This window comes from Panthera leo, chromosome E1 (genome assembly GCF_018350215.1).
Source record: "Panthera leo isolate Ple1 chromosome E1, P.leo_Ple1_pat1.1, whole genome shotgun sequence".
Taxonomy (NCBI): Eukaryota; Metazoa; Chordata; class Mammalia; order Carnivora; family Felidae; genus Panthera; species Panthera leo.
The window spans coordinates 37,421,900-37,434,259 of NC_056692.1; the positions used below are offsets into that span (position 1 = coordinate 37,421,900).

The 12,360-nt window shown below is 44.0% G+C and overlaps 1 protein-coding gene across 2 annotated transcripts; it reads left to right on the forward strand.

The window, feature by feature from the left end:
• The first annotated feature begins 302 nt into the window (after nt 1-302).
• MRPL45 (mitochondrial ribosomal protein L45) lies at nt 303-12,210 on the forward strand. 2 transcript variants are annotated; one of them, XM_042916971.1, is made up of 8 exons: nt 305-478; nt 1,371-1,548; nt 2,391-2,508; nt 5,665-5,763; nt 9,137-9,185; nt 10,796-10,945; nt 11,400-11,573; nt 11,756-12,210. In XM_042916971.1, the coding sequence occupies exons 1-8, from the start codon at nt 413-415 to the stop codon at nt 11,840-11,842; spliced, it is 921 nt and encodes a 306-aa protein (XP_042772905.1). In that variant the 5' UTR covers nt 305-412; the 3' UTR covers nt 11,843-12,210. The 2 variants fall into 2 exon arrangements, with proteins under 2 accessions (XP_042772906.1, XP_042772905.1); XM_042916972.1 differs by lacking the exon at nt 5,665-5,763 and having other exon boundaries at nt 303-478.
• Nucleotides 12,211-12,360: the final 150 nt, after the last annotated feature.

Here is a 12,360-nt window from a genome sequence, read left to right on the forward strand (position 1 = left end):
TTTTGGTCTTTTCGTGATCAAAGAAAAACACTTGTCTCCGAAGGGCAACACCTTTTCTAGGGAATGGAAACAAGGTGCAGCAACGTCCCAATCTTGCAAGAATGCGGCAACTCCTTGCGCCCAGAACACCTCGAGCGCAGGCGCAGCTCCCGCTCGGGCGCTCTCTGGCGCGTGACAGCCGTGCGTTCCACCCTACCCCCAACGCCTCTTAGTGCGCACGCGCGCAGTCTGTACTCTCGCCCTGCCCTCCTCCCCTCAACGCGCACGTGCGCGTTCGCGCCGCTCACACTTCGGCTGAGGGCGCGCGCCCTGGAAAATTCCACACCCAAGCTAGCTCCACCCTTTGCGCCCTTTCTTCAGCCCCCGGCTCTTAACTCCTAGTCCCCATCCCAGCGGCCTTTGCGGGAACAAAATGGCAGCCCCCACGCTGCGGGGTTGGTGTTGTTTATCCAGAGCTTTAGGATGGTGGTCTCGGCAGGTGGGTAGGGACTGGATGAGTAGGACTCCTGGGGCCGGATGAGGACCACAGAGTGGAGGGGGATACTCGCTTTGCACTTGTCGTTGGTGGGCTTGGGCGATACCAGTCACACCTAGCTACGAAAGAGTTTGAGGTAGACGCGACCCAACGACTAAGCTAAGTGGCGGGGTGGGACGAGCCCGGGTTAGGCCACGAAGACGGGCAAGTTCTCGGAGAGGAACTTTCTCCAGTTTGTTCTGCGTCTGTTTGGCGGGGGGGTATTAAAGGGTAAAGAAGTAATGATTTGGAAGTTGGGCTCGCTACCCCCTTGGTTCTTATGAATACCTTACGTTGAACAGTAGCTGGGAAGGAGGGAGTCTCCTGTTGTCAGTCTGACTGAACAAACCTCACGGTCATAGAGAAAAGAGATCTGGCCTTTAAAGAGGTTACTGATCATTTGGGAGCCCGAATGACAGAACAAAGTTTACAGTTAGCCTCCCAGTGGAATGAGCAGTATGTTATCTGAGTAAATATAAAGGAGCTGCCAAGAACAGGACTTTTCTTAGGCTTTAATAATAGCATTCCTCTCATTTCAGTGTTGGGTTGATGTTTAAGTTTCCTATGGGATTGAAGGTTCTTTGAGAGCAGAAGTCTTGCTTTAATCAACCCTGCATCCCTGGGACTTGGCATAGTCGTGTGCTAGGGGAAAGCCTTTAGTAAATGTTGAATGCTAGTAAAGGTTGCTTACAGGCTTCTGATTAAGACACCCATAAGTGGTCCCTGCCCTGGTATGTGGCTTTATAATTGTTTCTAAGTCATTCTTTGAATATGTCCTTTCTATCTTTGTTTAGAGTTTGTTCAAGATAGCTTTCTTTCCAGGTTACCTTTATCCTAACCTTTTCCTGTCTTGCAGCCAGTCCTGGTGACTCAGTCCACAGTTGTAGTTCCAGTGAGAACTAAAAAACGTTTCACACCACCTACTTATGAACCCAAATACAAATCAGAAAAGGAGTTTATAGAACATGCCCGGAAAGCGGGACTGGTCATTCCTCCAGAACGTTTGGAGCGTCCTCTGCACCTGGCCTGTACAGGTGAGGCCTGGTCTTTCTGAGACCCTGACCAAATCTCCTGTCAGAGATATTCTGGAAAGTGGAATGATTTGGACTGTGATTCATTGTATTTAACTGACTACAAAATCAGTTCGGCCCTGATAATGATTTACTTTATGTACACCATATTTCATGAGGTCATCTTTGATCTTGTTTTCACACTGTTCCTAGAAGTCAAGGGTGAAATTGCTCTATTTTGTACAAGAAGGAATTGAGGCTCTGAGAGAAAACTTAAATTATCTTATTTTTTTTCTTTTAATTTTGGGGTTTTTTAAAATGTTTTTAAATGTTTTTATTTATTTTTGAGAGACAGAGACAGACAGAGCGTGAGTTGGGAAGGGGCAGAGAGAGAGAGGGAGACAAAGAATCCGAAGCAGGCTCCAGGCTCTGAGCTGTCAGCACAGAGCCCAACGTGGGGCTCGAACCCATGAACTGTGAGATGATGACCTAAGCTGAAGTTGCATGCTTAACCCACTGAGCCACTCAGGTGCCCCAGTTTGTTTATTTTGAAAGAGAGAGCGAGAGCACGCGCAAGCAGGGGAGGAGCAGAGGGAGAGAGAGAATCCCAAGCAGACTCCTCGCAGTCAGTGTGGAGCCTTATGTGGGACTTGAACCCACAAACTGAGATCATGACGTGAGCCGAAACCAAGAGTTAGAGGCTTAAATGACTGAGCCACCCCGGTGCCTCTTACTCTGTTTTTTCTAATGTAACATAGTTCCCTCTACACGGAAGTCTACTTTATGTCCATGATACTTCTCAATTTTATATGACCTCAAGATGACTTTTTAAGCTTTTGATGCCTTATTTTCTTCTTTCATTACAGCTGGTATCTTTGACGCCTATGTTCCTCCAGAGGGTGATGCTCGTTTGTCCTCTCTCTCGAAGGAAGGACTGGCACAGAGAAGTGAGCGGTTGAAGAAGAAGGTGACCTCCCAATTGTCGTAGGTGTCGGAGACAACTGGGAATTGATATTAGCATACAAATTTCTTGTTGCTGCTTTATTCCAGAGAGGCCATTGTAGGTTAACTGGGTTGGACATAACTCCCTTGATGACTTGACAGTGTACTTTTTTCTGTAATAGAATTTAGTTAATGTTGAAGAATACGGGTATTTTGATTTCTTAGCATCTCAACCTTTATTGGTATTTTTTGTCACATCAGTTAGGGAGTGACTTAGAAGCTTGTAGAACACTTTTTTGATCACATATTTTAAATTTTAAAGTAATAATAAAAGCATCTTTCTTTGAGAAGTACCTTAGAGTTGGAACTACAGAGAGTAAAAAGTCAAAAAGGGTCAAGAAGACAGACCTGGCCTATGGAGGTAGCTAGGTCTTAACTATGGAGCAGAAGCCAAAACCTTCTTAGTCTTTCTTTTAATTGAAAGGATGGAAACATTTATATTTGTCACTCCAGAGTTCTTTAGGGTCATTTATAAATTTCTGTGCACAGGCTTATCGAGTCATTGTTAATACTTCATGTGGCCATAATTTACTTCTCTAAATTCAGATCTTATCACATCACCTTTCTGTTAAAACTCTTTTATGTTTCCTTATTACCTGTAATAAAATCCAGACTTCTTCAGTGGTATTCAAGGCTTTTTGTAAATCTGGTTCTTGCTTAACCTTTCTACTGTCATCGTACTCCATTTTTCTCATCCTAAACTTCACCGTTTCCAAACTAATTGCCGGTTCCTTGACGGTACTGTGCTATGACTCTGTGTTTTTGCACATTCTTTCCTTTACCTGAAAAGTGCCTTTTTCCTCCTTTACTTGATAACTCCAACTCATTTCTCAAAAATGAGTAGAGCATCGTGTCTGCTTTTAGTCTTTCCCGGACTCTTTTTGGAGCTGCCTTTACTGTAACTGTAACTGCACACTTCTAGTAATTGTACTGCGATGGTTTCCTCTCACGTATTTCTCTCTGGGACTGTGCTCTCTTTTGTGGTAAGGTCCATGATGATGATGGACAAAACACATGCGATTTTATCATTGAGTTATCATTTAAGGGAGGAAAACAGCCATTAAATACTGATTACACACAGTTAAATAATTATAGGTGTGGTGAAGTAGGGGTGTTATAGGATCATATGACAGGGAAAGATAACTTGGTTTAGGAGCTCAGGGAAAGCTTCCCGCGGGAAATGACATTTAAAGGTGGCGCCTAAAGAATTGCTTGCAGTTAGCTGGGTAGAGGGGTGTGGTGAGGAAGAGCATCCTAGGGAGACACAACAGCACAAGCAAGGCTCTCAGGTGAAAACAGTGTGAAGTGGGTGTTGGATTTTGTCAAATGCTTATTCTGTGTCTGTTGAGACGATCATGTGATATTTGCTTCTTTAGTCTGTTGACATACTGTGTTACGTTAATGGATGTTTTAATGTTAAGCCAACCTTGCATTCCAGGGATAAATTTCAGTTGGTTATGGTGTCTCTCATCCTTTAGTATGTTCAACACTTTGATTAGATCAGAATTCTCTGTTTACATTATTATAACTATGAGAATATTGTTGACCGCCGAGTCATGCAGTACATTATCATGACTTTTCCTGCCTAATATTTCTTTTCTGGAGTTAAGTGTGAGTGTTTTTTTGTTTTCTGTTTGTTTTTCCTCATTTGCTTACACAACCTCGCATTGTGCAAATTTCTTCTCAATACGTTGAAAACATTAAGTATTTTATCAGTTTCATCTTCAAGAAGAAATCCCTCCAGGAGTTTTCTAACCTGCTTTCAGTCTGGACTGGTTGCTTTATTATTATTATTATTAAATGTTTTCATTTTATTTTGGGGAGAGAGTGAGGGGGTGGGGGACAAAGGATGGATCCAAAGTGGCCCCTGTGCTGACAGCAGAGACCCTGATGCAGGACTTCCAACTCATGAACTGTGAGATCATGACCTGAGCCTAAGTCTGATGCTCAACCAACTAAGCCACTGGTTGCTCCTGGACCAGTTGCTCTGTAGGCCCACTGTACATCTTGGGATCTACTTTTCTCATCATCTTGATAACTCCTTTTGTCTTGCCCTTGTGTTGTGTTCCCTGTTTCCTGGATCTTATGTCTGTCTTTCATAGTTTATTCTGTTATGTTGGTGGAGCACATTCCCCATCAGCTTCCTGAGAAAGAGGGCATGGTAAATAAATGAGATCTTTCAAGTCTAAGAAAAACTCTTTTAATTTTTTTTTTAATGTTTGTTTATTTTTGAGAGAGAGAGAGACAAGTGTGAGCAGGGGAGTAGCAGAGAGAGAGGGAGACACAGAATCTGAATCAGGTTCCAAGCTCGGAGCTATCAGCACAGAGCCCAATGTGGGGTTTGAACCCATGAACCGTGAGATCATGACCTGAGCCGAAATCAGATGCTTAACCGACTGAGCCACCCAGGTGCCCTAGGAAAAGCTCTTTTGCTTACTCTCCTATTTCATTTATAATTTGCCCAGGTAAAGAATTCTGAGCTCAGTAATTTCCTCAGTTAAAAGCACTGCTTCATTGTCTTTCTAATTTCTAATGTTGATGTTATTCTGATTCTTGAGTCTATGTGTGAAACCTGTGTTTTCTTCATTAGTGTTTATAGGATGTTTTCTTTGATGCCAGAATTCTGAAATTTCACTTTGAGAAGACTTGGTCTTTCTTTAGCATGATTAAGTGTGAGTTAGAAGGTTGAATTTATAGGACTTGGCACATTCAGAATTTTTGAATAAGTGAACAGACATTAATGGAGGTTAACGTAAGCTTTGAGTTATGGATATTGTATGAAGTCTTTAGAGATGATTCTTGGGGTGCCTGGCTGGCTCAGTTGGTAGAGCATGCAGTTTTTGATCTCAGGGTCGTGAGTTCAAGCCCCAGTTGGGCATAGAGCTTACTTAAAAAAAAAAAAATAGGCAGCTGGGTGGCTCAGTTGGTTAAGCATCCAACTCTTGATTTCAGCTCAGGTCACGATCTCACGACTTATAAGATCAAGGCCCACATCAGGCTCTGCACTGAAAGCATGGAGCCTGCTTGGGATTCTCTCTCTCTGCCCCTCCCACTCTTGCTCACTCTCTCTTTCCCTCAAAATAAATAAATAAGCATTAAAGGAAAAGAAAGAAAGAATTCTTATACTTAATTTTACAGAGTCCGGAAGATAAGAGAACATGATCCTAATTTCAAAATAAAGGACTTCCCTGAAAAAGCTAAGGATATTTTTATTGAAGCTCACCTTTGTCTAAACAAGTAAGTGAACTCGTATTTTATGCCTGTTATGTTTTTAGCAGTTATTCTAGGCACAGATTTTTTTTTTCCTTTGGTTAAGAGTTCTAGAGTGACCTGGGTACCTGAGTGACTCAGTCAGCTGATTTCGGCCCAGGTCATGATCTCATGGTCAAGGGATCAAGCTCCACATTGGACTCTGTGCTGAGCGTGGCGCCTGTTTAAGATTCTCTCTCCCTTTGTCCCTCTCTCCTGCTCGTGTATGTGTGCTCTCTCTAAAAAAAAATATATAGATTGATTGATTGAAGAGTTCTAGAGTGACCTAGATAGGTCTAGGTGTGTGTTTGAGCCAGCCAGTTTTTAACGTTAATTTCTTATCTTAGGAATTCTTATACAGGTATCATAAATTCTGTCTTCATATCTGAGCATAATGTGGGCTTACGACTTTATTAGCTGCTCCCCCCGCCCCCATACACATACCCAGCCAGCCCTAGACAGAGAGAAGCTTTATCTCTCAGTTGGTGAACTATTTTTGTAGTCTCCCTTTGCTGCAGGTGCAGGATTCTTAAGGGTCCTAGCTTCGTGCAGGGATCTCAGTTCCAACTTCCTGTTCTTTGAGGGTTCAAGGATTTAGGAAGAGTCTGTTCCTAGCCATCAGATCCTGTTTCTTTCTTTCTTTTTTTTTTTTTTTTTAATTTTTTTTTTAAGGTTTATTTACTTTTGAGACAGAGAGAGACAGAGCATGAATGAGGGAGGGTCAGAGAGAGAGAGGGAGACACAGAATCTGAAACAGGCTCCAGGCTCTGAGCTGTCAGCACAGAACCCGATGCGGGGCTCGAACTCACGAACCGTGAGATCATGACCTGAGCCGAAGTCAGATGCTTAACCGACTGAGCCACCCAGGCGCCCCTGTTTCTTTTTTTAAGTTTTTTTTTTAAAAGTTTATCTTATTTTGAGAGAGAGTGAGAATGAGTGGGTGAGGGGCAGAGAAAAAGAGAGAGAGAATCCTAAGCAGGCTCTGCACTCTGCACTCATGAACTGTGAGATAATGACCTGAGCAGAAACCAAGAGTCAGATGCTTAACTGACTGAGCCACCCAGGTGCCCATCAGATCCTATTTCTAGATCCTTTTAATCATCCCATATGCTGTCATGGTGTCAAGTTATATTCCTTCCATTCTGGTTTTAGTTCTCTTTCCTTTTGGCATCTAGTGACTTACCTTTCTTGTGAAGTAGGCTGGAGAGTTTAAAATGTATGTATGTTTGTGTGTATTCTATTCTGTCCCAACATTTCTAGATATTTATAGTGGGAGTAGTTTTATATGAGCTCAATCCATTGTGTTGTTCGAAACAGATGTCTTCCTCTTATTTTTCAGTGTAAGTTTTATCGTAAATGGTAAGTGAACTCTTAGACAAGGGAATTTATTTCCACTGAAGATTTTTAGGTCAGGATAGTGAGGAGGAAGAGTTCATTGAGAGGTGCCTGGCCTGGTGGTCATGGTAGCTGTCACCACAACTCAGGTTAGTCCAGTCTAGTTTAGTCTAGTCTAGAGCTACAGTGGGGGAAAAGACTTGAAATCTTTTCTTTTGTTAGGAGTAGAGGTGGAGGCAAAGCACATGGATAAAACTAATCCCACTCTAGCATTAGGGACAAGATTTAAAAAAAAAAAAATTGTTTTTTAATGTTTATTTTTGAGACAGAGACAGAGCATGAGTGGGGGAAGAGCATAGAGAGAGGGAGCCACAGAATCCAAAGCAGGCTCCAGGCTCTAGGCTGTCAGCACAGACCCTGACATGGGGCTCAAACCCACAAACCATGAGATCAAGACCTGAAGTTGGACGCTCCACCAACCGAGCCACCCAGGTGCCCCAGGGACAAGATTTTTTAAAGGAATAAAGACTTAAACTTCCCAGGAGGTATTAAACTGTGGGGAAAAGTCATGAATGTGGATCTGAAAGACATTAATCCTTGCATGACCTTAGGTTTACTTGAAGCCTGTCTGTTAGGAACCTCCTAAAATTCTGTATGTACTGGAGCTGGGGTTTGCTGTCTGTTTTCTTACTATTGCTGCCTACTGCATAGAATCAGCATAACAAGTCACTGTGGTTGCAGCAAAGGTGGTAGGGGAGTAGAAGGAAAGGACCAGAAAAGACCGATGCTTATCTTTTGGTTAGGTTCACAGATAAGAGTGTAAGAGATGGGGTATCTGATTGGCTTAGTCGGAGGAGCATGTGACTCTTGATCTCAGGGTTGTGAGTTTGAGCCCCACATTGGGTGTAGACATTAATTTTTTTTATAAAAAACATTTTTAACGTTTTATGTTTGTATTTGAGAGAGAGAGAGAGAGCGCACATGTGTGTGGGGGGAGGGGCAGAGAGAGTTGAAGACAGAATCTGAAGCAGGCTTCAGGCTCTGAGCCATCAGTACAGAGCCCCATGAGGGTCTCAAACTCATGAACGGTGAAATCATGACCTGAGCTAAAGTTGGACGCTTAACTGACTGAGCCACCCAGGTGCCCCTAATTTGTTTAAATGTTTATTTATTTTTGAGAGCGAGAGAGAGAGAATGCATGCGAGTGGGGGGAGGAGCAGAGAGAGAGAGATACAGAATCAGAAGCAGGCTCCAGGCTCCGAGCTGTCGGCATAGAGCCCAATGCAGGGCTTGAACTCACAAACTGCAAGATCATGACCTGAGCCGAAGTCGGACACTTAACCGACTGAGCCACCCAGGTACCCCGAGATTACTTTAAAAAAGGGAAAAAAAAAAAAAAGAATAGTGAAACTTGCAAGGCCAGTCCATTTGGTATTGATGATGTGTTTGAGGTAAGAGTAGATGAGAGGAGCTTTTGATTTTTTTTTTATGATGGATCTGTGAGGGTCTCTTGCCCATCTTAAGGATGTATAGTAATTTCTGAGAAACTGGTTTCTGCTCCTGAGATTCAAACATAACTTCAACCTGCAATTAGATCTCAGGGTATTCTATTTTTTTTATTTATTTTTTTTAATGTTTATTTTTGAGAGAGAGAGACGGAGCATGAGCAGGGGAGGGGCAGAGAGAGAGGGAGACAGAATCTGAAGCAGGCTCCAGGCTCTGAGTTGTCAGCACAGAGCCTGATGCAGGGCTTGAACTCACGAACTGCAAGATCATAACCTGAGCTGAAGTCAGACAGTTAACCAACTTGAGCCACCCAGGCACCCCCCAGGGTTGTTTTTTTTTTTTTTTTTTTTAATCATGTTCATCTTTGTGTGCCCAGGTAACTTAGCATGTTACATGGCTTACAGTATGTATGCAGAGAATGTTTGTAAAAAGGAATTGTTTTCCATTTTGAGGGCTATTTTCAGCTTTCGTACAGTGTCATAAAGCAAGAGCTAATGATCTGTATCTCTTTCTTTTTTAGCTCAGACCATGACCGGCTTCATACCTTGGTAACTGAAAACTGTTTCCCGGTAGGTTCTCAACCTCTTTAGAACTGTGGGAGTTCTGAATGGATAGATTCTAGACATTACCTCTGGGTTCTTAAGAAGGGCCGATTTTGAAAGTACAGGAAGTTTAAGGCAAATGCTGAGGTTCCATTGTTTTTTGACTGAATGGTACTGACTTGACATGGACTTTGGTAAGGGCCAGGCAGATGAGGTAGGAGGCAGTCCCTCAGCAAGCAGTACTGAAACCTCAGGGTATGGATGCTCAGGTCAGGGTGTGGACCACGTTAGGCAGCCCTACACACGCCTGCAGTGTAATAAAGGATTTGACATTTACGAGGCTTACATTTTGTGTTAGCCAGGGTGCTAAGATACTTTGGGAGACTTCCCAATATCGGGACTTTGTGGTTCAAGAATAAGAACAATAAGAACTTCAGTTTCTATCAACTTAGCCTCATCTTCCTGTGGTCAAGTATAACTAATCTGGTCTTAGCAGTTTAGCCTTTATTCCCTATAAAATTCTATTCTTCACTGATACAAGGCAAGGGGCGGAATAAAACAACATATATGCAGTCAACAGAAACATGTACAAGAACTAGCAGATTATAAAAGCGTAAGGGAGGGGCCCCTGGAGTTGGTAGAGCATGTGACTCTGAATCTCAGGGTCGTGAGTTCGAGAACACATAGAAATAAAATCTTTGGGGGGGCGCCTGTGTGGCTCAGTGGATTGAGTGGCCTACTTTGGCTCAGGTCATGATCTCATGGCTTGTGAGTTTGATCCCCGCATCAGGCTCACTGCTATCAGCATGGAGCGCATTTTGGATCCTCTGTCCCTCTCTCTCTTTCTGCCCTTCCCCGACTCGTGCTCTCTCTCAAAACAAAATAAATGAGTAAAATAAAATCTTTGGGGCGCTTTGGTGGCTCAGTCAGTTGAGCATCCGACTCTTGATTTTGTCTCACCCATGATCCTAGGGTTATGGGATTGAGCCCTGACTTGGGCCCTGCGCTGAGTGTGGACCCTGCTTGAGATTCTCTGGTTCTCTCTCTCTCTCCCTCTGCACCTTTCCCCAGCTCACACTCTCTCTCTAAAAAAAAAAGTTTTTTTAAGGAAAAAAATTTTAAGTGTAAGGGAGGGGTAATGGGGTATTTTAACTGGCAGTTTGGAGTATGTTTTTCATTGATTTGGAGAAGGTTCCTTGAGGAGGTAGGTGGGTCTTGATTTGTTGATTTAGATGAAAAGAGTGGTTTCGAGGTGGACTTGAGCAGTAAATTAATCAAAACTTGGAACGGTGGGGCGTCTGGGTAGCTCAGTCGGTTAGGCGTCTGACTCTTGATTTCAGCTCAGGTCATGATCTCACGGTCGTGGGATTGAACCCGGAGTTGGGCTCTGTGCTGAGTGTGGAGCCTGTGTGGGCCCCTCTCTCTCCTCTCTCTCTCTGCCCCCCCCAAATAAATAAATATTTTTTTAAAAAACTTGGAAAGGTGAGAAAAAATAGGCACAAGAAAGCATTTGGTGGGAAATGTTAGGTGATGCCTGTAGTCTCTCTGGAAGTGAGAACAGGTGTGGAATTCCAGAAGCACCAGCTTTCCTAAAGGAAAGTAAAACCCCAGTTGAATTTTTTCTCCTCTGCCCTCAGGACATGGTCTGGGACATCAAATATAAGACCGTCCGTTGGAGCTTCGTAGAATCTTTAGAACCGCCTCAGGTGGTTCAGGTTCGCTGTTCAAGTCTGATGAACCAGGGCAACATATATGGCCAGGTCACCGTCCGCATGCACACCCGGCAGGTAGAGGCACCGGTCTGCTTTCCTCCCAGCTTTTCTTCATTCTCAGGTTGGGTATCTACCTCTGGAGTCCTGGGTACAGCTTCCCAGGACTGTGGGCTCTAAGGAAAGGTTCACCATGGTCTTCCTTGCTCTGTCAGGGTGCCCTTCCCACTGTAGATGTTAGCTCTGCTAAGACAGGTGTGAGGATACTCTCCCCCACCCTTCTTGATCCTCCCTCTCCCACCTTCCTATACCCTTTCCCCGGTCAAAAACCCTCCAAGAGTAAACTGTCAGCAGTTGATCACTTAGTCTGAATTCAGAATTCCGAGGTAATTTTTTCTACCCATTAAAATTTTTTGTTATGGTTGTTTCAGAATGGTTGTGTGGCATAGAAAAGGAAAAAAAAAAAAAAAAAAAAAAAAAAAAAGCAAACCAACTGAGTACTAACAGGCGAGATTTGCTTTCATCCTTGCAGACTCTGGCCATCTATGACCGGTTTGGCCGGTTGATGTATGGACAGGAAGGTGTGCCCAGGGATGTCCTGGAGTATGTTGTGTTTGAAAAGCATCTGGTAAATCCCTATGGGAGCTGGAGAATGCATGGCAAGGTCATCCCCCAATGGGCACCCCCTAAGCAGCCCATCCTTAAGGTAAGTCGTGATTTGAGAGTGCTGTGCAATCTTAAGCCACTCCTCTTGGGCTCCTCCTAGTGGAGAGAGGGGGTGATGCAGCACCAGGGAAGGGGAATCCTCCATAGAGGAGGTGGGGGTGAATCTCTCCTGGGTAACTCATGGGCCTGGAAGGTAGATAACTCAGCTTCCTGCTCTTTCAGACGGTGATGATCCCTGGGCCCCAGCTGAAACCTGGAGAAGACTATGAGGAGCCACAAGGAGAGGCCCATAAGCTTCAGCAACCCTGATGGCAAAAATGACTCTTGGGGTGAAACATGGCTGATGAGATGGCCAGAAGCTATGGAGTCAGGGAACTGTGAAGTCAGTCATCTTTTCATCATGCTGTGGAAAGATCTACCTTTGTCCTCTCCTGTCCTGCTTGGGTGTTTTCAGCTGTCTCCTTGGCAACCATGGCTGATGGCTGGGCCCAGGTGGGTGGCTGATATGCACAGCCACGAACCCACTTCTCCCTTTTTAAACTGTGTTTCTAGCTGCTGAGTCTCAACGAAAGTATGTTTGGATACCTGTTTTTCCTGCAGCAGAGACTGGCAGAATTTTCTTTTTAATTACAAGGCAGGGATCAGAGTTTGAAATAAAACACTGTCAGGGTGTTGGACAAACTGTGGCGGGTTCTGTACCTCTCCCAGGGTTTACGCTGGAAGTAGACCAGCTTTCAGATGGCACAAATGGAAGGTAGGCTGAACTGAGCGATGTGACTTCCGGGAGATCCAGGTTTGGGACACATAATTAGCGTTCATTGAAGAGG

Excerpts from the sequence above, each read along its gene's own strand:
- MRPL45 (XM_042916971.1), top strand. The coding sequence starts at position 413 with ATGGCAGCCCCCACGCTGCGGGGTTGGTGTTGTTTATCCAGAGCTTTA. Across the intron at positions 2,509-5,664 it reads AAGGTGACCTCCCAATTGTC|AGTCCGGAAGATAAGAGAAC; the intron begins GTAGGTGTCGGA and ends TTAATTTTACAG. Across the intron at positions 5,764-9,136 it reads GCTCACCTTTGTCTAAACAA|CTCAGACCATGACCGGCTTC; the intron begins GTAAGTGAACTC and ends TTTCTTTTTTAG.